General features: G+C 33.3%; 3 protein-coding genes and 1 long non-coding RNA gene across 6 annotated transcripts in view; 2 read left to right on the top strand and 2 right to left on the bottom strand.

The window, feature by feature from the left end:
- The window catches only part of LOC111699771 (protein DDI1 homolog 2), a 12,785-nt gene extending 7,009 nt beyond the window's left edge, over positions 1-5,776 (top strand). Inside the window, exons 11-15 of the mRNA XM_023470503.1 lie at positions 650-698; positions 1,054-1,149; positions 2,080-2,164; positions 5,063-5,139; positions 5,345-5,776. Coding sequence (XP_023326271.1) covers positions 650-698; positions 1,054-1,149; positions 2,080-2,164; positions 5,063-5,139; positions 5,345-5,426 — 389 coding nt within the window. The 3' untranslated portion in view covers positions 5,427-5,776. The remainder of the gene's footprint in view (positions 1-649; positions 699-1,053; positions 1,150-2,079; positions 2,165-5,062; positions 5,140-5,344) is intronic.
- LOC111699767 (uncharacterized) lies at positions 2,514-3,558 on the top strand. Its single transcript, XR_002764811.1, has 2 exons — positions 2,514-2,651; positions 3,407-3,558. It is a non-coding gene; the product is annotated as an uncharacterized LOC111699767 (long non-coding RNA).
- Positions 5,777-8,895: 3,119 nt separating the features above from the next.
- Positions 8,896-12,819, bottom strand: LOC111699757 (prisilkin-39). Of its 2 annotated transcripts, XM_023470491.1 has the most exons (9): positions 12,747-12,819; positions 12,231-12,288; positions 11,731-11,770; positions 11,151-11,573; positions 10,984-11,082; positions 10,715-10,818; positions 10,011-10,136; positions 9,352-9,775; positions 8,896-9,315 (listed from the first exon to the last, which is right to left on the bottom strand). In XM_023470491.1, the coding sequence occupies exons 2-9, from the start codon at positions 12,285-12,287 to the stop codon at positions 8,936-8,938; spliced, it is 1,653 nt and encodes a 550-aa protein (XP_023326259.1). In that variant the 5' UTR covers position 12,288; positions 12,747-12,819; the 3' UTR covers positions 8,896-8,935. The 2 variants fall into 2 exon arrangements, with proteins under 2 accessions (XP_023326259.1, XP_023326258.1); XM_023470490.1 differs by having other exon boundaries at positions 8,896-9,775.
- A 5,023-nt stretch (positions 12,820-17,842) lies between these two features.
- LOC111699763 (uncharacterized) overlaps positions 17,843-25,708 on the bottom strand; it is a 37,286-nt gene continuing 29,420 nt past the window's right edge. The window contains exons 7-9 of one of the 2 annotated variants that reach the window (XM_023470495.1): positions 19,518-19,572; positions 18,607-18,806; positions 17,843-18,096 (exon numbers count right to left, since the gene is read on the bottom strand). In XM_023470495.1, the coding sequence (XP_023326263.1) occupies positions 18,012-18,096; positions 18,607-18,806; positions 19,518-19,572 (340 nt within the window). In that variant the 3' untranslated portion in view covers positions 17,843-18,011. The remainder of the gene's footprint in view (positions 18,097-18,606; positions 18,807-19,517; positions 19,573-25,708) is intronic. The other variant, XM_023470494.1, reaches the window with a different exon arrangement.

Here is a 25,708-nt window from a genome sequence, read left to right as displayed (position 1 = left end):
ATAGATGAATAGATAGATAGATTTATAGATAGATAGATAGATAGTTTATCGAACGAAAATATTATTGTCTTTCGATTTACCCTAGCTTTCAGTGTGCGAACTTTGTCAGCACTTCAGACAACAGTCTTGCCAGTACCCTTTCAGCAGCCATTTTTTGTCTATATAGCGTATAGTAATTTGCGGAATGTCCGGGTAGCGTGTCCGGATAGCGATGGACGTCCACTTAGTGCTACAGGAGATACGGAAAATGTCCAGATATCGTTATGGTTTGGACGTACAAACAAACAGACAGACAAACAAGCCAAATTTATATATAGATATGTTAGTTATAGCTGGATAAACAGCTGGACAATTTCCTCTCAAAATTCTATTTTTTTGTCTGAATTTGATTATTTTTCCCACGGGCAAGGCCGGGAACTTTAGCTGGTTATTATTATTTAAAAATTTGCAAAAACGAACGGGGAAATAGATTTAAGAATGTGATTTTGAAACGTACAAGCGTCAGTCAGGCAATATACTTTTTTACGTAATAAAAATGCCTTAATAATTTTTTTTTACCTTTGAATCAGGCATTATGAAACTATTTTTCATTGTTTGAAAATTTAATTCCCCTTTAGCGTACAAATATCTGATTGAAAGGTTTAATTAGGAACTGAGACTCCATTTTTACCGGAAGCAGAACTGCCTGCCTGTGCAAGGTATACTATTATGTTTAAAATTAATTCCTGATTTCGTGGTTGCCTATTGATTGGTTATTCGATTCGACTAATTGACTGATTGGGTAATTGATTGAATGGACGATTGATTGATTGTACAAGTAATTGATTAATTGATTTTCATTAATTGATTGATCTATAGATCGATTGCATGATTGATTGCATGACTGATTGCATGATCCATTGAATTTTTTAATTGAAAACCTGATTGAAAAATCGATTGACAATGAATAATCGATTGCAAAATCGTTTTAATTTAATCAATTGAAAAATCGATTAAAGTATTGATAGAATAATCGATTGACTGATCAATAAATTAATTGATTGATTATCTCAGGTTGAGCAGTGACGTGAATGAGGAGGATGTTATTAAAGCCTCTGCTAAGGAATCCGCTGGTCTTGAGGACAGACAGCTTGCTGAGGCTCTGGCAAGGTTCGTACTAAAAAAATATTCAATTTTGCATCTTTTTCATCCCAAAATATGTTTGGTAATTTGGAGATTGGAAGCGATCGAAAAGCAGCATTAATGAAAAAAGAAGAACAAAGAAAAACGATCAGAGGTGTTTAAAAATAACAGTTATATTTGTTACCACTACTGAAATAAAAATAAAGAGTTTATGTTTATCAATGTTTTCTTCTGTTTTTGGTCACTCTGGCGATATTTTTACATTAATTAATGCATGAAATAAACTGATAAGTTATGGCACCGTTGAAAATTTCTGCAATACCAACCTTTAATATAGTTGGGATTGTTAACAAGCTGTAACTTCAAGAAAGAACGTACAGGATGTCCCAAGAAACATGGGAATTCAGTGACGAATTGGATATCGTCTTTGTTATGAATTAGCATTGTAATACCTAATATAAAAAGACATAATATTATTATGTCTGCAAGAGTTTATTTTATGAAAAGGGTAAAAGACTGCAAAGATGTGTCTATGATGTCTTTTCAAGATGTACAGTGAAGACGGACAAGTTTATTTTGTTAGAAAACTGTAATTTTCTTGTTTTACTAAGCACAACCTGTATACAGTCAAAACATAAACAAACAACATAGCAGAAGAAACTCTTACAGATTACAGCTTTCTCAGTAGGTATCACTATAATAAATCGAGGAAATATTTATATATCAAATTCGTCACTGAATTCCCATGTTTATTGGGACACCCTGTATAAAACTGGTAACTGATCGGAACGTTTAAAGTTCTTTGTCAAAAACGAGCATGGATACATGAAAAGTTTTTAGATAACCAACTTTTAACGAGTGGTTTTTAAAATTTGATATTCAGTAATATTAAGGTGTTTAATATCACAAACTTGAAACTTTTGGTGTAGCCTTTTGATGTCCTATAAATCTATGTAGATCTGCGTCTGAAGTTGCAATGGACACATCTCTAGGAGCTGGTCCTAGTGGAGCATCAGCAGTACCTTCCGTCCCAGCATCACAGGTATTCGACTCATCTCAGGGAACTGGTCCTAGTGGAGCATCAGTAGTACCTTCCGTCCCAGCATCTCAGGTATTCGACTCATCTCAGGGAACTGGTCCTAGTGGAGCATCAGCAGTACCTTCCGTCCCAGCATCACAGGTATTGGACACATCTTAGGATCTGGTCCTAGTGGAGCATCAGCAGTACCTTCTGTCCCAGCATCACAGGTATTGGACACATCTTAGGATCTGGTCCTAGTGGAGCATCAGCAGTACCTTCTGTCCCAGCATCACAGGTATTCGACTCATCTCAGGGAACTGGTCCTAGTGGAGCATCAGCAATACCTGCCGTCCCAGCATCACAGGTGTTGGACATATCTCAGGATCTGGTCCTAGTGGAGCATCAGCAGTACCTTCCATCCCAGCATCACAGGTATTGGGCACATATCAGGGAGCTGGTCCTAGTGAAGCATCAGCACTCAGCAGTACCTTCCGTCCCAGCATCACAGGTATTCAACTCATCTCAGGGAGCTGGTCCTAGTGGAGCATCAGCAGTACCTTTCGTCCCAGCATCACAGGTATTTGACTCATCTCAAGGAGCTTGTCTTAGTAGAATATCAGCAATACCTTACGACCCAGCATCACAGGTATTTGACTCAACTCAGGAGTTGGACCTAGCAGAGCATCAGTGTAAAGTCTATAAAAGGCGATTATACGATTCACCGACAAAGGGTCAAACGACCCAGGGTCAAACGACACAGGGTCAAACGACATTCTTAACCTAACCTAACCCTAAATAATAATAAATAAATGGATATAATTGACCATGTGGCCACAGCGCTCGGCCCCCTAGCCTGTCCTAGCCGCAGCGCTCGGCCCAGAATGTACCTAACCAAAGCATAAATAATAATAAAAAAATACTAACTGACAGAATTTAAAAAAATTTGCCCCTTTGTCGCATTTTTTGACCGTTTGTCGTTTGACCCTGTGTCGTTTGACCCTTTATCGCGTTTTTGACCCTTTGTCGTTTGACCCTGTGTCGTTTGACCCTGGGCCGTTTGACCCTTTGTCGGTGAATCGATTATACGGCCTGTTTAAAGAGATCTATGCAGCTAATTATAAGCATGAAAGACTAAATTAAATATGTATTTCGATATTTTCAATCTAAAATATCTATAATTAGTTGAAGTCATAGAGAATAATTACAAAGATAAATAAGTTAAGACACGTACTATTACTGCATTATCTCGTGTGTCAATTTGAGGATGGATATAAATTTCATCCCTGGATCTCGAACTCTGAACTCTCGCCTCTGGACACTCAACACTGGACAGGGGGTTATAATTCTCAATGTGACTCGTGCAAGTGACCCAGGCTTCTTGTCAGAGTCAAAATTATGCATGATTTCATTTTTTTTTTAAACCTGAAATAAGATGAAATTTGAAAAAAGTCTTTGTGGATATTGGAAGCATTCTTAAAGCCAAAAACAATCTAAAAAACGTAATAAACGTGTGAAAAAAGTATAAAAACGTATAAAAATGTATATAAACTTATAAAAATGTATAAAAACGTATATAAACGTATATAAACGTATGTAAACATAAATAAACGAATATAATCGTATATAAACATATATGAACATATATAAAGGTATATAAATGTATATAAACGTATATAAACATTATAAATGTTTTAAAACGGATAAAAACGTATATAAACTTATATAAACGTATCTAAACGTATCTGAACGGTATATAAACGTATATAAACATTAAAAACGTAGATAAACGCAATATTAACGATGTCCAACTTTAGATGTAAAGCAAAATGAATTATTTACTTAACATCCCGGTCTACACTATGGAATTAATATATAATCAGTAATCAAGCTATAAAATGACTAAAAGCGTAATTTCAAGTGACCCTCCATGCAAAGATGCCTTTGTCCGATTTACAAGTATGAATACGATATCAATGTTTTTGTTTCTTTTAACTGTTTTTTTTCATTTGTGGTTTCTCTGCGAAAGATTTGTGCATTACTTGTTTTTAAGAATCAATGAAGAAACTTACAGAAATTAGCACTTTTGAGTGGAGAGAAACGAAGGTATCTTCCACATTTTTCATCAGATTATGGTTTCAAGGGCATTGCCATCTTTTCATGGAGGGTCACTTGAAATTACGCTTACAGTTCCTTTAATGTTGGCTCTTTGTACAATCCTTATCAACCTGTAAATTCATATTATTCAAGGAAGAAAAAGGTGATGTAAAATAAACAATTGAATCTTAAATACATAGATTAATAACAATACACAAACATAAAGTTAAACTCATAAATATGAATACATCGCAAGAATTTTAAAAATGTCGTCTTAATCACTTTTCACTTAACTATGCCACTGAGAATTATATAATATGTACTGTAGCGCCCAACTTTATGAAGCTGTTGGATAACATGTGTCTCGTATTTCAGGGCTATTTATTTATCTTTACAAAAAAAAATATAAAGTTTTCATTCATGATATTAACTTTGACTCAACAAAGAAATTTTTATTATATTGTAGTAAACTAAACGTATCCCTGTAAAGCTTGGACAGCTTGGAAAAATACAACTGACAGCTTCAAATTCAAATTAAAGGCGACATAATATAAATTCTTTCTTCCGATGTATTCATATTAATGAGTTTAACTGTATTACAATAAATGTCGTCTTTTCAAGATTTAGGGGTTTGTCGTTCACAATAACTCTGAGGCAGAAGCCCAAAGGAGTTACGCGCGTTGACAAGACAGAGAAAAGCATGCGCGTAACTACTTAGAGCTTCTGCCTCAGGGGTTATTGTGAAAGAAAAACCCCTAAATCTTGAAAAGATGACATCTAGTGTTCTATCTGTATTTTTATTATTCTATGCTTGAATATATTTAGGATTCTTTCCCTGAATCTGATGTTCAGAACCTAATGAAGATGGGATTCAGCCGAGAAAACAGTCTAATAGAGCTGAGGTAACGTTTCAGGAGAAGTTAGTTCAAATTTGCTCTTTCGTCCAGAACTGATCCTGAAAGCGGTTTCTGGGATAAATCATAGTTGAAAATGATTTCACTGAATTTTAGTTTCAACAAATCCTGAAATTAAAGTAAACGTTTTGGCACATGGAAACCCTACCTTGTTTACTATTTATATTTATTTTATTTTAAATATATTTTTTAGGAAGTTCAATGGAGATGTGAACCAAGCTATTGCTGCTCTTTTCGCCAAATCTTTGAGTGAGAGCTTTGGAAAGCGGAAATAGTTTTAGAAACCGGAAATAGTTTTGCCACGTTGAAATTGTGAATTTTGTTGGAAAGCGGAAATTGTGTATTTTGTTGAGGCTGACTTGGACCAATGTGTGTATACTAAAGGGGAGGGGTGTTTTTGTACATTTGTATATTCCCCTCACCTTTAATATATGCAGTATGCAACCTCTACTTGGACTATATTGATATTTTAATTGCTCCAAAAATGAGAAAACTTCTCAGAAAATTTGTAAAACTTTGATTATCATTTTTTGGCACCGAATAAATGTCAAGAAAATATAAAAATATGTGCTGTTAAATTTGTCATTTGTAAAATTGTATTGAACTAATTAAAACAAAATAAATTGACAACTTAAATAATTATGGTAAAGCAAAAGTTTAGTGATAATTATCGTATTATTTGCTAACGGAGAAAAATGTTGGTAAAAATATTTGAACCTGGTAAAAAAAATTTTAGTTTGTTTTTTTGTCGCTAGTTGTCCTTTAGGATAGTGAATATTGAGATAATGCTAGATTTCCTTTTATTATTAAGATAAAATCTTATCTGTGTCATAAATGCAACCAATCAGAGTGTCGATTGTAGAAACCGAACAGCCAATCATAACCCGAGAAAATGTAAAATTTTGGCGCACAATTATTAAGAGAACTTCTTTAACTGTATTCTGTTCGTTTAAGTTTGCCTTTATGAAATTTTATTAATCTTTATCCTAGAAAAAAAGGAAACGATCGGTACAACCAAAGTGATTAAATACTGAAGTGGGCCAAACTCTTAGTTGGATGACGACATTTTATTTTGTCCCAAGTATTTAAAAATAATATATATATACTTTCCACAAGAAATCTTTTCGTGCAATTATTTCCAAACCAAATAAAACCTTATGACCCAACCTGTTGTCGTTGCCTTAGTCTGTTCCACATTAGTATTTATTCACTTTGCGTCACAACACGTTCGTTTTGGTCGTCATTGGCGTACAGGGTTACCCTCGAAGGATGTGACTGTAAAGACGACCAGAAACTCTATAAATCTGACGATTCCAAGGTTTTATTCAGTCTTGAGCCTTAAATATAACCTTGAGGCTTATTCAAGAAAAAAAAAAGTTTGAAACTTTGAAGTTGAAAGGAATCATAAATGTAAAGAAACAGACAGTATAAATACTCTATAGTCACGTCTCTGAACTCTCATCCTTTGTGGGTAACCCTGTATATCTTAAGTCCCTGTTTAGTACCGAAGACGCATCATTCGTAATGATGGGTGAGGGGAGGAAGGCCAACCACAACAAATCCTAGTCCGAGCCACATTCTCCTCATTTTCTCGTCCGAGCCACCACGAAATCCTCGTTCTTTCAAAAATATTTTTGAAGTGCCCAATCCATCAAGATAAGAATATTTTTTGAAAATCTGTCCATGTTAGGAAATAAATGAAATATTGATTTTTCTCATTATCTCCTTGGCTATAATCGTGAAACAGGCAAAAGTGACTTGGTACGCGTACGAGAACTTGCCTAATTTGTAAATATATCAGAAATCAATGATTTGTTGAAATAGAAAGATTATGAACCATGTTCAAGTTAAAACATTTTTTGAGTTATAGAAGTTAGCCATTTTGGAGGCAGAAGAGGTTTAAGTTTGACATATCATTCTCAGATTTGAAGATTCCAACATTTTAAAATCATTACAAAACTTCAGCCTAACCATGTGTTATGCCCTAATATTCTCATATTCAAGGATTAGACACAGAAAAAAGTTTAAAACGACCAGGATTTCGAGGTGGCTCGGACTAGGAGTTGTTGTGGTTGGCCTTCCTCCCCTGAATAGGCACTGTTTCATGTCCGTTTTAAAATTTTCAAGAAAATCTCAGTCTGCCTACGCTATGCATCCGACACAAGCCTCCCAGACTTACAGACCAAACCTCCGCTATGCAGTTTACGAGCCTCCGCTATGCAGACCATGCCTCCGCTATGCAGACCAAGCCTCCGCTATGCAGACCATGCCTCTACAATGCAGACCAAGCCTCCGCTATGCAGACCATGCCTCCGCTATGCAGACCATGCCTCCACTATGCAGTTAACGAGCCTCCACGATCATAATTAAAAACATAAATGAACTAAACAGTGGTTTATCTTTTGAAAAATGTTAAGATTTAAATAATTTTCTAGATTTAATTTGAACTACAAAAAAATAATTTCGCTTAAATCAATGATTATAAAAGATAAAATGAAATTCAATTCAAATTTTTAAAGTTTTTAATGCCACTTTATTATTACCTCTCACTATGTCGAAAAATTTTTAAAAAAATATTCTATTCAAACTTAAAACACAAGTTTTAAAAAACCTTTTGTATTACACAGGCAAATTTTAAACCCTAGAAAAAAGGCATGAATGATCAGATAAAAGATGTCAAGGATATTTGCATCTTTCTTTGCATGGAAGGTGACAGAATTAGGTTTAGTCATATTAACTTACAGGAAACCATGAAGATTAGTAAAATTTATTCAAATTATTTTACAGGTATTAGGAGTGACCCTTCATTTTTGGATATGGTGTCAGATTCACAACTGTGCCATTAAATCAATTGATATTTTATTTTTCCAATGTCCCTAGTCCATAAAAGTAACAAATTGAAAGACAATGAACATAATTTTCAGAATTCATCACTTTTTAAGTTGAAATTACGACTCATTGTTTCGTGTGTATAATAAGAAAATTAACGTCTCATATTTTTTATGCAAATAACCTTTTACTTTTTAACAGTTAGCAATTATCTCATTACTTTTTTATTAAAGATTGAACTCTCTTTCTACCAGATTTAAATTAATTATTGAAAAATATAACGTCATAATATTTACGCAACAAAGTAATAGTTTTTACAAAATCGCTATCTTTCAGCTTAAGGAATTCATAGAATTCATCCAATTTAAGAGCCTTAATCCAAAAAATTTTCTTTTTTAGTTTTGTAAATGCAGACACCTATTCTTGGTTGATCTATAAAATGGAGGTGATCGTTTTGTTAACTTAACCTAGTAAATTCTATCATTTGACTTTTTAGTTTCGGATGTAGAAATGCGTAAGTCATAAGAAAAATCAAATAACGAACTGTGTAAGATGAATTAAATAATAATTAAAATAATTAATTTAATTAATTAAAATAAATAAATAAAAGTTAAAAACCTTTCTTTATGCTCCTAGTACAAGCGTAAGTTCAAAATGTTATACCAAATGTATGATCAGAATTTTGGAAAAGCAAGCGCATCCACGAAAAAAGAAAATAGTTAAACGTTACCCTTCATATATCTTTTTCATGACGTGGCTCGATAAATACATCACGATTAGTCATTTAAAAAAGTAAAGTCTGCCGGAAAACAATTTTCTGCAGATTAGTTAAGGCCCCAATATAAATCAATTTGAGTCCTATAGTTTTATGTGACCATTACCAAAAACCCCTAATCTTCAGTGATCAAACAAACAATAATCTAAATACATATATTTCAATTAAAAATCTTTAATATTAATAGGGCATCATTCTTTTCTGAGGAACTTGAATAAAGGCATAAGTGGAAGCAATATTATCAGCATAGTTTGTGGCAGGTTTAGCAGTGGTAGCATAGTTAGGTTGACCGGTAGGATAGTTAGGTTGACCCGTAGCATAGTTAGGTTGACCATTCTGGTTGTTATTGACATCTTGAGTGTTGAGCGTACCCATTCTATAATTAGGCTGAGGGGAGACGGGTTGAAAGGCTGGATAGTTTTGTTGAGAAGCTCCCCAGTTTTGCTGACCATAATTTGGTTCTGAAACTCCGTAATTAGCTCCACTAGAAGTTTGGACTCCATAATTTTGTTGAGCTCCAAAATTTTGTTGAGATCCATAATTTTGTTGAGATCCATAATTTTGTTGAGATCCATAATTTTGTTGAGATCCATAATTTTGTTGTGAAGCTCCGTAGTTTTGCTGTGAAGCTCCATAATTTGGCTCTGAAGCTCCATAATTTGACTGTGAAGCTCCATAATAATCCATTTTCCCTCCATAGTTATTCCCAGAGGCAGAATTATAAGAAAGACCTTGGTTACTGCCATAATTGTTGTCCATTGCTCCATAACCCGACTCTCCAAAATTCTGAACTCCAGTCCCATAAGACTGCGCTCCATAAGACTGAGCTCCATAGCCAGGCCCATCTTTAATCAAAGGCTTCCCTTGGTTATTATTAGGAGGTGGAACTCCAAAAACTTTAGCCAATGGAGTTCCTGCCACAGGGTTTGGGAATCCATGATATTGACCCAGGTACTGGTATTCCAGGGGCATATTCCCATAACTCACTTGAACAGACAGCTTACGTTTCCCCAGCAACCACTAAAATAAATAAACTAAGATTTCTTTTCGCAAAATTACGGTACTAATGGCATCTAGTAACCTCTCCATTTTTAGAAAACCGTATCTGATTCACAACAGTACCTGTTAAAAGATAAAGGATATAAACTTTGAAAGTTACTTAAAATCTAGTCTTAATTTTCCCTGGACCATAATCTGCAAAAACAAAAAGTTTAAACTTTAAAGATTCCAGAGAATTCAGCCACTCTCCCTTTACCTGTTTCGCAATGTATTCATCAATCTTGTGTTTGGTGGCAGTTAAATGATCAGGTTCACCGTCTTGATCCAGGTCATCAGGATCAATCTGAGGTCGGTTCTGGTTGTATCTATACTGGTTCAATTCCTGAGTAATAGTATACAATGCAATTGAGTTTCATCGGAACATAAAACCTAGATCTTAGCCTGAGTGTACACTTTGTATAGTTTACCGATATTAAGAGATTGTGGCCTAATGATGCAGTACAAACATCATATTTGCAGTAAGCTCTTGTAGTAAAAGTTTGTGGAGGTTGTATTTTTAATTCTCAGAACCATTTAAACGATGAAAATTGCTATGTAAAAGACAGTAAATGTAAGTCTTCATGTAAAAATGTAATCCTGCACACGATAATGGAGTAGTGGATTTTATTAGTTACATGAAAACAAATTCTCCATTTAAATAATTTCAGAGATCAACCCCGGGTACTGTGATATACAAATTGAAGTAAACTACAGAGTACATGGCCTGGTCATATAGTAAAGGATTAGCGTGATCATCACTCATATACTATAACCTCCTTGATCAAAATCAGAAACCTTGTACCCTGGATAAAAAATAAAATTTAAGACCCCCCCCCCTTAGACAAATTCACGAGTACGCCTTAATAACATCAAAGCCCCATTTTACACATCAGAAAGGGTGAGAAGTTTAAGAAAATTGACCTGTGCTCCATAATTTTCTAGTCCGCCATAGCCTCCAAATCCAAACTGCTTAAAAGGCTGAAAATTCCCCTGCAGGTTTGCGTTGGCAATCGGTCCAAGGGGTCCTTAACAAATAAATAATAATTGACCAGACAGATGCAGTAAATCCAACAAAAAAATCAGGGCATAATTAGCACTATTTTCAAAATAATCTAGACACTCTGTGGGTGAAGATTAAAAATTAAGTTCAAAGTTCACTAGCCTCTAATTCACAAAATAGAAACAAATACCTAAAACTCCTTTGTTGGCTAGACTGAAATCTCCCCCAGCCAAAGGTATTTGGCCATACTTGTTGCCACCATGCAAAGCTTCGTTCAAAAATAGATTTCCTTAAGAAATAACATTTTTTAATCTTATTAATTTTATCAATTTATCTAATTATTCATTAAAACTTCACCTTTGCCTCCTAGATAAGGGATGGGCCCATATCCAGGTTCATTATAGGATGGTCTACCATAGCCGGGTCCACCATGGATTTGACCACCAAAACCAGGTCCTCCATAGCCCGGTCCTTCAAATCTTGGTCCACCGTAGCCATATCCACCATAACCAGGTCCAAAGCCTGGACCACCATAAGGTCCACCATAGCCTGGTCCACCATAACCTGGTCCACCACGAGGCCCAAAGCCTTCTCTATAGCCATAGTTAGATATTCCATCAGAGGATCCCCAATCCGGGCCATCATCCTTTTCCCTAAAATCTTTGCCCTTTTCCCGAACATCTTTGCCTTTTTCTCTGTCAGCCTCTTTGCCTTTTTCACTGCTCTTATCCTTATCACTAAAAACAGGTTTGTCTGATTCAGCCCTGGCTTGTGGATCTCCTGAAATATTAAAATAACTTTAATCAACATTTTAAATTTTTAAACAGGAAATAAAATAAAATAAATATATATAATTGCCCAATACGGATGTTGACGAAAATATTCATGTATCCCAACATATTTCTCAGCTCTAAAATGTTTAATACTTCCAACTAACCTCGTGAGGCAGGTATGCTGGCCAAGGAAGGGAAAGGAACCTGGAATAAGAAAATTCAACATATATTCCTTAGTCTCAATTAAAATCGCCGAAATAGGTCTGTCCCTAACTTAAAATACAAAGAATCCTAATTACAAACCAGTGAAATTGTTCATTTCGAAGAGACATTTCTACAATATATAATGCAGGTAAAAATTAGAACTTCCAAGGAGCATCAAAAAATAACTTCAAAATTTTTCTACGTAATAATCCCTATTATAATTCACCATTTGAAAGGGAGAGACTGGCATGTTAACATATTTGAACCGAGATTGCAATATTGTAGAGAAAAACTATTTGATAATCGACATTTTTACCTGCGGTTTGCGCTCTAATTTAAAAATTGTACAACGAAAAAATATATCGGTATCAAATCCTCGACATTCTCTACGATACTGCACTTTCAGCTCAAATAAGCCGGTCTCTCCCTTTAATAAAATAAATATCTAACAATAAGCTACCGGTTTGTTCTCCGAAGCGAACGAAACTCCAAGAAGGCACAGCACTAACACCTTCATCCTGGAAAAAAACAGCAAAAATACTTATGAACTTATAGTAGACAACTGTTATCTCCAACTCAACCAATTCACATTTAAATAAACCACGTTAAAGTTGATATATATTAGAAGAGACTGTTAATTCATGCCACCCTCCATAAAAAAACGTCAATTTCCAACAGTACCCTTGAAAATAAATGAAACCTTGTTCTGATCAAAAATGAAAGTTAAAATTTGAATTAATTTGGAGGAATTTGGATAATTTCCAAAAGTCTAACTGTAGTGAAATTCACAAGTTTCTTTTCACTTTCCACAACTCGCAAATAAAATTAATTTATGACGTAAACCAAAGCTAAGGGTCATGTTGTGAAAAAAGCGAGAAATAAGGACTCAAAAAATAAAAAAAATTGTACTCCTACAACAAGACAAAAATTAATGCACAAATCGCGAATATAAGTAAACAAATCGAAATACACTTACTTAGAGAAGAACTGCAACACAGTTCCACTCTGACCACTGGTTATCCTGTCACTGATTAATTTGTTTGTTTACTTTCTATTGTTTACATATTGCAGTACACAACACAAGTTTGGAAAATACGTAAAAAATAAACAAGTTTATCCTAGTAAAAAAAAGTTACTATTAGGTATTAGAACAATAAAATAATTACAGCTCAAATTATTTTGTTTTTAACAAAACATCAAATTTCAGGTTTTCAGCTTAAAAAAAATGCAAAAATACTATTCTAAGCATGGGAGAGGGAGAGGGTTAACAATCTTAATCGTAAATTCCGGACATTTGATCTGAATATCAAACACATGACTACCTTTAAAGGGAGTGTCCGCGAAAAATTAAAGGGGTATAGGCTTACCGTCTTACGGTGAAAAAATAAGCGCTTTTGATCGCTACTTATCTTACTTATATACTGTTGCCTCTATAAGGAGACAATTATCAAAAATGACAATCATGCTGAAGAACGTAGCGTCAATACAAATTCTGCAAGTTGCAATATAGGACTCGGATCGTTTAACAAAATCAATTTAATTCCAAACAAATCTTGCAGATATTACAGCCAATAATCAAAGATAATTTTTGAACGCATCCGTACATAGTTGATCAAATAGTAACTTTTGAAAAAATTTATTCCTGTTTCGAGGATTTTTGATAACGAAGACGACATTTTCATATTTTCCACTAGTGTTCGAAAATCCAGCGCCAGCGAAATATTATTTTAGAAAACAAAATCCAAAATATTTTGAAATATTAACTTTATATAAATGCGTCGAAAAATAATCGATGACTATTTTTTGTAATATCTGAAAGAATTGTTTGGAATTAAATTGATTATTTTACAATCCGAGTTTAATGATGCAACTTTTTGAATTTGTATGGACGCTACGTTCTTCAGCATGAGTCGTTTTTAACAATTTTCTCCTTATTGACGCAACAGATAGAAGTAGTATTAGTAGCGATCAAAAGCGCTTATTTTTCGCAACCAATCCTCCTTTTTTATGTTCTTTTTTCTAAATATGGCGTAGGTTTTTCTATCCCTTCTTCCTACTAGATGCTTCAGGGGGAGGATGGGGGGGGGGGGCAACATTTGAATAATATATATAAAACATTTGATTTGAATATCTGCAGGCAAATATAAGAAACTTGTAATGCACATAATACATATAGTCAAATCATCTATCAAGTGCTATTTTATCTCTTCTGAAAAAAACTAACTCAAATTATTTTTTTAAATCAACGTTTTATTATTTTACAAGTCTATGGTACCCCCTTGCCCCCCCCCCTTGTATACGTCGGTAACCGCCAAAAAAGTCCTTAGAATATAAGGGGGGGGCCGACCCCCCCCCCCCCAGTTGCTGCAACTTAGGGAGGTGGTACTTAGTTTTCTTCCTTAAATTTTTGGCTTCATATTTTAATTTTTTGTTATGCAGGAGGGTGGCCCACAAAGGATTAGATATTAGAGACGACTGTACAGAATTTATACTGTCTATTGCCTCATATTTATGATTTTTCGTTACCATGTCAATAAATAGGCAATTAAAAGACATCTATATATTCAAAGAAGAAAAACTTAATTTGACATCGTAATCGTCATATGCTTTGTCGTCTTCACCGTCTTATCCTTTATAGGTAACCCTGAAATATGTTTAGAATGTGATTTATAGATAATTTATCGTATCTTTTTGTTGAAAAATGTGGACGGTAATTAGTACATATTAAGAAATTATAATAAATGAAATTAGTAAATAAAGTTTCTAGTTTTTCTCAATAAGTTTGCGCATTAAAATAAAAAAAAATAACAATCTTAAAAATAAATTGAACACATTTTTAGATTCTATCAATTTTTTACAAAATTCTATTCTATTTTCTGTAATTTTTAAAGAATTAAACAAATTCTTTCAAAATCATAGTTTTAAGATAATAATTGACAAAGCGTTAGTAAAAAGAAATATAAAAAATTGAAAATGAAAATAAAAACGTTTCAGCCATTTTAAAGTTTTGATAACTAAGTGAAATTATAAAATTTGAAGATCTCTAAAAACCAAACGTTAAAAATTGCAGACCATTATTGCTTATAATACTAAACAAAAATATTTCAATTTGTTATGTAAGACCCAGAAAACTTTTGAATAGTAAGACGACATTTAAGTAATCTTTTGTTTATATGATACTGTTTTAGAGAAACAGGTTTTACAATTATTTTGAATATCAACTTATAAAGTAAAACGGGTCTGTGTACACTGCACAATTTCTGTTTATCATGTTCATTGGTTAATTGATTAATTTTAACAGTTATAGTCGTAGTATATATACACATAGTTTTATAATTCTTTTCTATACTTATAAAAACATTAGTTAAAAGTCTTAGAAATATATATTTTACAATATAAATTACAATACATATGATAAATGCATAGATAAAACAGTAAATAAATTATCGGTAACATTTATGAAATAGTAGCCACAATTACAGATTTGGTCGCATTTTGCGGATTTTTCGAAAAACGAAAACCTATTAAAATACCACCAATCACGGTCCAAATTAACAAAGAGCACAACAGAAAACTGTGCAACAAAACGATATTAAAAAATTCAACAAACCCGAAATACGTGAACACAGTAAGGAATGGAAAAAATGTATCTTTTAAATTTTTAACAATGTAAACAGTAATCGATGTAATTATTGAAAGAATGATAAAAACTAAAAACAAAATAAAGAATGGAACTGAAATGTTAAAGTTTTCATAATAAAAAGTGACAGAAGAAAAAAAGATTATGAAAAATACCAAAATGGTGGTTAGAAAAAATCCGCCATTGTTTTCCTCCTTTACATTATCCGTTTTATACTCATTGAAAGCTTTGTCGATGTCGTCTTCGATTTCAATATCGACCATCGAATCGAAATGAGGCTCGGTGTCGATTTGTTCGTTGTCGACGAGTTCTACGGTGTCGTCGCGTCGCACTTTGTAGAATATTGTTTTTAGTTTGCTAAACCAGCTGAGATGCTTTCTACAGATTTGATCATTTTCATTTTAAATTCAGGCTATAGGGGTTATTTTTTGAAATTGGCACAATAAAGAACGAGATGACATGTCGATTTCTAAGAAATGATGATGTTTATTGAGGCAGACTGTGTTACATTTTCAAATTGAATGTTGATAAGTTTGAAATGTAAACAATATTATTATGATCAAGTTCCTGAAAGTCTTCTTCAAGTCGAACTCACAGCCATCATTCTGTAGAGACTAAAAAATGTTAAGTGACATTATAATCTTTATAGATACAAAGCTTATGGTGTGTTAATAACAACTAATAAAAAGTTAAGTCTGTGACTATTTTTATTGAAAAAGTTAGATCCTGGCTTATTAGAAAATCATGGAACTTAAACAAGTGCTATAGTCATAGCTTAATTAAGATAACAGATAGGACAATAGATGTTGTCTTTTCAAGATTTCTGTGTGTTTTGTTCACAATTACCCTAAGGAGTTACGCGTAGTCAACGCAGAACAAGACAGAGAGAGAGTCTACGTGTAACTCTTTTGAGCTTCTGCCTCAGAGTTAATTGTGAACAAAACACACATAAATCTTGAAAAGACGACATCTAGTGTCCAATCTGTTATTTTAAATAATCTATGGATATAGTACTATACAACTATTTATACATTCCATACGTAGCACGATAATTAGTTCCAGCACTCATAATGACATAAAGCCTGAGCATGAATGATAAAGTACAAAACCTGGTGGTGAAAAACTTTGATTTTTCTAACTTAGATTATTTGATTTTGTTTATAACTATTTCTTTAACATGTTCACCCACAAAAGGAAGAGACTGTAAAGACAACCCAAAACTCTAAAAAAATGACGATGTGAAGCTTGATTTTTGGTTTCTGCATTCAATTGAGTATTTCGATAGTTTACTTAATAATTAAGCAAGTTTTGTCCTACAAGGAACGAGGGAGGGATCCCCCGGACACCATGAGCCTCCGCAGAAATGAGCATGCGCAATACATGAAAATGCGCCTGTGTAATACAGGAGGTATTTTTAAACTTGTGTTTTAAGTTTAAATAAAAGATTTTTTAAAATTTTCGACACAGTTTTATGAGAGGTTTCTCAAAGATGAGAATTATTTATCAATTATCATAAATAATACCTAAATATGAATAATAAAGTTGTATATAAAACTTTAAACATTTCTTACGAAGAAAGGAAAATATTTAGGAAAAAAATTAGCGAAGGCTCATGGCCTCCAAGGATTCCCTCCCTCAAGGAACCCTGAATGCAAGGAAACAGACTAAACAATTCCGTACAATCGTCTCTGACGTCTCATCCTTGTGAGCAACCCTGTTTATAATGGATTCGTGTATGTTTTGGATCTCACACCATTCCTCCTCTTCCCCTTCCCTTTCTCCTCCTTACACTTTTGCCTCCCCCTCCTATCCCTCGTGTCACCTCCCCCTTGATAATATTAATAATAACAAAATAATGATAATAATGTTGAAAATAATTATTATAATAAAATCTATACCAACAATAAGGAAAATAATGATGATAAACAATAAAAGAATTCAATTAAAACTTTTATTATTTCTTATAAATTCGCTTAGGAACCCAGCTTTACCTAGAACCTAAACTTTTTCTACATTTAAGTCAACTCCATCTTGAATTCGAATTTTTAAGCCAAGCTAAGAACATTTCCCATTTTTCCGCGTTCCCCAAACAAAGTTAGAGGCAAGGAGTTCATAAGTTATAATCGGGAATCAAACATGCAAAAAGACCAAAAGAGATTACTACTTTATATGAAAACTAGCTTGGGAACCCAGACTACTCAGACTTACTCCCCCTATTTACCCACACTTGGTTTTAAGTTACGAGTTTAGCTATTTTTCCGTATAAAAGTCGACCTACTCAACTAGAATCTAAAAACCAAGAGTTCCAGTTGTTCTACCGTGTTTCCCAATCAACGTTTAAGGCAAATCGGTCAAGGGGATCTCGAGTTATGATCGGACATCTTTACAACCAAACACCAAAACAGAGATTACTACTTTATATATTTATAAATATAACTCCATCAATACAAGATACAACAAACGTCTACACCTTTTTAGGTAACTTTCAAAAATTACGCTTTTGACATTCTTTTAACATGTTTTTTTTTTCAACAGAGGCATCCAAACAATCTTAGGCTATCAACTAAAAAAATATCATGACGAGCGATCTAATACGATTTTTTAGAATTGATAAAAATTTGAAGAAAGAAATAATCGTATTTTTTCCTGAGAATTGGTGAAGTAAATATACAAACCATCCCCACACCTGAATAATCAAAAAAATGATTATTTTTCTTTTTTTTGATTTGGCCCAAAAAATATTCCAAATGACAAAGGTTAAAATTCGGAATTCTTCTGTTTTGATTTTAAATATTTACAATAATTATAACAAAGTCGGAATCTTATTTTGAAAATAATAACCAAAGCATGTATTACATATTAATAAAATTGATGTTAAAAATGGCGTACAAGGTTTGTAAGTTATTGTTAAAAATTGCGTATGAGAACAAACTATCAACCTGTTTTTCTATCAAAGCGTTAAAGTTGTTAGAAATAGATATCAAAGTGCGTATTATAGTTTTTAGGAAGAGCTATCAAACTGTGTATTTATCGTTAGAAATAGCTATCAAAGTGTAATTAAAAAGCGTATTAGTTGTTAAAAATAGCCAATAAAGTTTGTATTAGTTGTTAGGAAAAACTATCAAGGTAATTGTTGTTAGAAATAGCTATCAAAGATTGTATTAGTTGTTAGAAATAGCTATCAAAGTGTTTTTACCTGTTAAACGGCATAACAAAGGATAATGTTCCCACGATGATAAAAACAAGAAAATGATAAAGATGAAATGATCTTCTTTCGGTTTTTCCGTCTTCAGATCTTGTTGTTGTTGTGTCTGTTGTTGATCTGGTAGTTGTTGTTGTTTTTGACAGCACACCAGCAAAACATAACAGAATGAGACCAGAATTACTGAGAGAAGTCTAAAACAGAAAATTCGAGTTTTAGATTTACAAAAATCTGAAAGGGAGTTAATTTGTCATAAAATTTAAAAAAAATATTCTCACACAAAAAAAATTAAATTTGTTTAAATCTTTTTTTGTGGAAAGATTCTGTAATTATATGTCATGCTTATTGGAAACCAAATTCAAGAAATTTTTAAAAAACAAAAATGTTTGATGTAAGAATGATGAAACAAATTGAAAATATGGAAGATTTTTGCTTCATATAAAACGTTTGCCTTTTTCAATTTTTATTTTCAATTTACAAAAGAAATTGAGTTCTTGCCACAGTTACTTTGCATTCCAATGTCGGGGACCTTTAATATTTTAATCCATAAAATCTGTTACATCAAAACATCAAAGGTTTACACCATCAAGTAGAAAAATTAGGAAAATTTTATGTTTACGCGGCAAAACCTCAATTCCTTAAACTTTTACAACCGATAGGGTTTCCAGCGAAAGAAAACTTTCGCGCGCAAAAAAAGCGAAATTTCGCAAAAATTTCTATTGTAATTCGCAAACTTTTTCGCGAATTTTTGCATTTTTTTCGCGAGAATAAATTTGCGCAAGGAAGAGATAACTGTGCGGAATTTTGATAAAAAAAATATGAGAAGATCATTTCGCGAAAAACTGCAACAATAAGCGAAAAATGCTAAATTTTTGTGAAAAGTTTTTTCCATTTAGACTACCGACCTGAAGCAATGCCAGGAATTCGTCTTTTTCAAAATCCACCGCTTGATTCTTCATTCTGATAATAATAATAATAATAATAATAATACTAATAATACCCTAACCCCCTTTTCTCCACTAGCCCCCTTTTTCTCCACATATACCCCTCAATTCCCCTAAATATACCCCAAGCTCCGTCTCCCTTTCTTCCCCTAAAACCTCCTCGGTCCCCCCCCATCCTTTCCCTCCCCTAACCCCATGTTATAGCCTGGACTAGCATGAATTAGCATAAACCACCAATAGAATACAAAATACTGTTGCTTTAACCCTAGTAACCGGGGACAGAATAGAATACAAAATATACTGTTGCTTTAACCCTAGTACACCGCGGGACAGAATAGAATACAAAATACTGTTGCTTTAACCCTAGTACACCGGGGGCAGAATAGAATACAAAATATACTGTTGCTTTAACCCTAGTACACCGGGGACAGAATAGAATACAAAATATACTGTTGCTTTAACCCTAGTACACCAGGGACAGAATAGAATACAAAAATTACTGTTGCTTTAACCATAGTACACCGGGGACAGAATAAAATAAATTTGAGAGAGGTCTTTGAACTACCTTCAAGCCGGCACGCTGGTGCAAATCCTGAATCACTGATTCAAAGCTAAATATTTAAGAGGAATGAGGATTTGAATCGGTGATTGAACCACGACGGTATACGTAATTGAGCCAATTCAATCAATTTGGTGCAGCTAAGAACAGTTCTTTTTAACATTTCATGTAGATTTTAGACAATATGTTGAGATAAAAAATCATTTTTTAAAAAGTATAACCTTTTACAGGGGCTTTTAAGGTAAAATGGAAGAGGGTATAGGCTGAAGCCTACAAATTTTAGGAGTTGATCACAACCTATATTAGTGCTCTTCTGATGTCCCTGTCTCCAGAAATTGATATAAAACTGTGTCAGAGATACCACTGCCATTGATGGAAATTCCGGTCATGCGACACAGACGTAACAATTAAATTATTAATTATATCTAGCTGTTATCTGTTAAAAACGAATAAGTATTTTACTAAAATTTAACATTTTTTAGGCATCTTTGGGTTATCTTAATTTCATATTTGTTCCGCATTTGCTGAATACAACCTGTTTAATACTTTTATTCATATATCATATCACTTATATTTATATGAGTTTTGTTATAGCTTTGTCACCGCTTTATATCAATTTCTTGAGACAGGGACATCAGATAGAACTAATATTTGTCGCGATCAACACCTAAAATTTGTAGGCAACGGTCATAATATTTAAATTGAGCAAACTAATGAGATAGTCATTTTCGTTTGTTGGCAATTTTCTGCTTTTTGGTCTCCTGCATAAATGCGCAAGTCCCTCGATCTAATGGAGAACCACAGTTGAAAACTATAAATCAGTTTCTACTCAAGTTTCTAGAAGGAGAAAAGGAATAACTCCAACAATGTTTAAGAGTTACATTGTGAATCGTTAATAAATAGGGTCAACGGAAATTACGCCTTTTAAACAAAAATCGTTAAGTGCAGAGGCGTATTCAGAGGGGGGGGGGTTATGGGGCTCAGACCCTCATTGAGCAGTGAAATCTATTATTTCCATGGAGTGTTAAGCCCCCCCTCTCCCCCTCCCCGTTTAACTAAAAAAAAGTGTTCGCCCCCAAGACAAATTTTTTAATACGCCCCTGGTTAAGGGGGAGGGGGGTTCATCATCATAAACTTTCCACCACCCAGTATTTTAGGGTTAAAAAGATGAGAAAAGACAGCTATAGTTAGAGAACCTCAGGGAAGTTTGAAAAGAAATATACAAAGCATGGATACCACTGCAAACTATAATACAATAAATACGACTTACAGCATGATAAACATGGAAGCAAAGAGAAGCTGTCAATTTACAGCTTCTCAATTTGTTTACTTGTAAACTTGAGCTAGCTAGATATATGATAAAAGCTAGTGTAACTACATACCTTAGCTATGTAGTAGTTAGCTAGCAAGCATACATACTATAGAGCTAGCTAGATAGAAGATAAGAGCTATATTGTAACTGTACCTTAGCTATAAAGTAGAAGCTATGTCGTTAGCATACATAATATAGAGCTAGCTAGATAGAAGATAGGAGATAGTGTTACTACCATACCTTAGCTATGTAATAGTAGCTAGCTTTAACATACATAATATTGAGCTAGCTAGATAGAAGATAAGAGATAGTGTAACTACCATACCTTAGCTATGTAAAAGTAGCTAGCTTTAACATACATAATATTGAGCAAGCTAGATAGAAGATAAGAGATAGTGTAACTACTATACCTTAGCTATGTAGTAGCTAGCTAGCATACATAATATAGAGCTAGCTTGATAGAAGATAAGAGATACTGTAACTATACCTTAGCTATGTAGTAGTAGCTAGCTAGCATACATAATATAGAGCTAGCTAGATAGAAGATAAGAGCTAGTGTAACTATACCTTAGCTATGTAGTAGTAGCTAGCTAGCATACATAATATTGAGTTAGCTAGATAGAAGATTAGAGCTAGTGTAACTAACTCCGAAATGTTTAGCATTGTCGTAGCAAGCGAAACCAGAAAACCTGAAATTAGAGATTTTTATCTTAAAGGTTTAGTTTTATTGGATTTGTTTTTTGTAATTAAAGTCCCAACCTTATGGTCGGCTATACACTAGGTCAAGGTTATGATGCAAGGAAAGTCAATTTCAGTTGTGTATACTCTGCGTACATAATGAAACTAGTTCTCTCTGGGCGGAATTTGTTAACAAGAATAGATTCATCAGCGTTAGTGTATCCGAGGAAGTTAAAAGCATCAAATTTTGATAATTCACATAAAAGTTTCCTATGAATATTTCATTGATTTTTTATGTGAAAGATGGATCCCATGTCAGGCTGAGACATCCGTCTTGTGTTTACATTACCGCCCAGAGACAGTACTCTGCAGTACGAAAGATGGGTACACCTCTGAAATAACTTTCCTTGCATTATATCCTTGCACTAGGTAGATCGAATGAACAGTACGACTGAATGGATATACAGTACATGTTGTACAGGCTCGAATCAGGCAACTTTTAAATAGATTCACAAAGGTAAGTTCTGCCTACTTATTTGCAGTAATAATTTTGAAAATATCGGCCTATTTATTTCTTAAAAATCTAGACAATTTTGTCAATAAATTTTAAGTTAGAAAAAGAAGGAACTATCAGTTCAGCTCAGAATACCCGTTGTCAATTGTCGGGTTACTAAAATTACGCCTACAGTCTCTTAAAATAAATAAATAACATATTTTTATACTTATACTAACCTATTGTGATCGAGCCTGGGAAAGGAGTGTCTGTGAGGGGGAATTTCCAAGTAAAAAATCCGGATATATATTCAAGCCTGGAGGCCTTTTGCACCTGAAAAATTGATATTTGTATCACATTGAACTCAATGTACTAATGCAAGGAAAGTTATTACAGAGGTGTACGCATCTTTTGTACTGCAGAGTACTGTCTCTGGGCGGTAATGTAAACACAAGACGGATGTTTCAGCCTGACATGGGATCCATCTTTCACATAAAAAATCAATGAAATATTTTGTTCGTAGGAAACTGTTATGTGAATTATCAAAATTATCAAAATTAAATGCTTTTAACCTCCTCGGGTACTAAACGAACACTGATGCATCTATTCTTGTTTACAAAGTCCCCCCAGAAAGAACTGGTTTCAATATGTACGCAGAGTATACGCGACCGCAATTAACTTTCCTTGCATTAGTACCTTGGTTGAACTAAAGTAAATAGCGGATTTAAGACTGAAATCTTTTATGCTTTTAATCAAAATTCATTTTCTTGATGAGCTTCATACTAGAGAAGCTATGAGCTGTCATCTTGTGTGTATTTGATGTTGTTATAAACCAATGCAAGAAACCTTAGATATTTCAACTATGAATTCTGATCAAATTATCGAAGTTTGAAATATCAAAAGTTTACTACATAGGTTGCATAGATATAGGAATAGGAAAATTTAAGTTTTATTCAAAGACTCGAACTCCTTTGAAATTAAATTTAATCAAGAGATATGTTTCTACAATATACCATGAAATGAAATTATTTAATCTAAGCTTAAGCTAATCCTATTTCATCAACAAATTACACAATATTCTTTTCAGCATGACATACTACAGTGGTAGGTGATTATATCAATACAATGAAGACGACTTTTTTATTTAAATTTTGATTGTTTTCAAGCTTTATTCTTATTAAAAGTTTTCAAGTAATTAAAAAGAAGCTTTTTTAATCGACATTTTATCTTTGTTTCCATGTTATGTGTATCCATGCTGTTTAAAAGCTTAATATAAATTTTCGTGTTAATCAAAAGTCGTCTTTATTGTATTGATATATGCGAAATTTAAAAGAGTATTGTTGAACGAAACTCTCGAGTTTCCCTTTTTGCAGGGTCTTTACATTTTTTAGATTTTGATATAAGAGATTCGACAAAAATGGAGAATATGAAGAAACTAAATAAAAAGATATTTCATAACAAAAATACTGATATCCACAAAACGGCCTAAACCCCATACGTAAAACCCGGGTTTTAAAACTGGTTTTATAACGATAATTTTTGAAATTTTTTTTATGGACTTAAAGGGACTGTAAGCATAATTTTAAGTGACCCTCCATGTAAAGATGGCAATGGATGATTGACTCTCCAAACCTAAAACTGATAAAAAAATGTGGAAGATACCGTAATTTTTCTGACTCGAAAAGTGGTTATTTCTGTGAATTTATCCATTGCTTATTAAAAGCAAGAAATGCACAAGCCACTCTCGCTGTTAAATCGAAAATGAAAATAAACAGTTTAAATAAACAAAAAACATGGATAACATATTAATAATTGATCAGACAAAGCTTTTGAGAGTACCGTTGTAAATCGGGCATTGTTATCTTTGCCTGGAGGATGACTTGAACACTTCATATCAACCCTCGTTAAAAGGCATAAGAGTCATGCAATGTTTCTCAAATGTTTATTGTTAAGTCAAAAACCATCAAAGCTTAGAAGTTCCAAAACTCATGATTTCATGGTTAAAGTGCAAAAAGTGTAAAAGATATATATACAGGGTGAATAAAAAAGTGTGATCTCTTTCAAAATATTGTTTTTTTTTCGCGAACTGTCATTAATGAGATTTTTGCAATATTGCTAGAATTTTCGTAACCAATTTTCGTACCCCCCCCCCAAAAAAAAAAAATAGGCGAAACTTTTTTTAATTAAAGAGCATAAAAAAAAATTTCTATCAATTCCTAGAATTTTTTGTAAGATTTTTTTTCTTCTCTCAAATCTCGTAAACTTTGACGAAAAAGATTAAACTTAATAATATAAATTGCGGATTTTCTGAGACTTGAAGGATTAACACAAATTGAATATGTCAGAAGTCTACTTTTTTATTTTGATTTTTTTTCTCGGCTCATAAAAAATCTAAATAATTTTTTTTTGCTTGATATGTTAACTGCGCCAAACATATTATATTATATTAATACAATGAATACAACTTTTTTCATTAAGTTTTGATGACTAACAAGCTTTTTTCGAATCACGCACCTCTGCCCCTTTAGTAAAAGTAAATTCAAACTATATGAAGCATAAAGTCTGACCGCGTCAACCTTGTTGCACCGGCTAGTCCTGTCCATAGAGAAAGGTACAGTACAAACTGGGACTGGAAAGGTTGACCTGGCTCGGAAATTCAAATGTACTACGGCTGCCCGTGGAATTACAATTTTACAAGTAATTAAAGAGAAGCTTTTTTAATTGACAGCTTCTCTTGACTTCTATTTCTATGTGTATCCATGCTATTTATTGATATAAATCAAAATTGAAATCAAAAATCGTCTTCATTGTATTGATATAATCGCCTACCACTGTAACATATGTTTACCTGCTTATATAATGGAAAAGAGAGAAGAAGACAGGCCAGACAAAGCCCAGTCACTGAGAGGCTCAAGGACAGAAACCTCAAAATTTTTGGGCTCTGATTCAAAAAAATATATATTTCTTTTATTTGATAAAAATGATTTTGATTATAATATTATTAATAATAATAATAATTATAAAGATAAAAAGTATATAGTAATGATAGCAATCCGTCTTGTGTTTACATTACCGCCCAGAGACAGTACACTGCAGTACACTTGGAGGTA

This window comes from Eurytemora carolleeae, unplaced genomic scaffold (assembly GCF_000591075.1).
Source record: "Eurytemora carolleeae unplaced genomic scaffold, Eaff_2.0 scaffold307, whole genome shotgun sequence".
NCBI classification, from domain to species: Eukaryota; Metazoa; Arthropoda; class Copepoda; order Calanoida; family Temoridae; genus Eurytemora; species Eurytemora carolleeae.
Note: the sequence above shows the minus strand (reverse complement) of the source record. Positions and strands in the feature narration are given on the sequence as shown.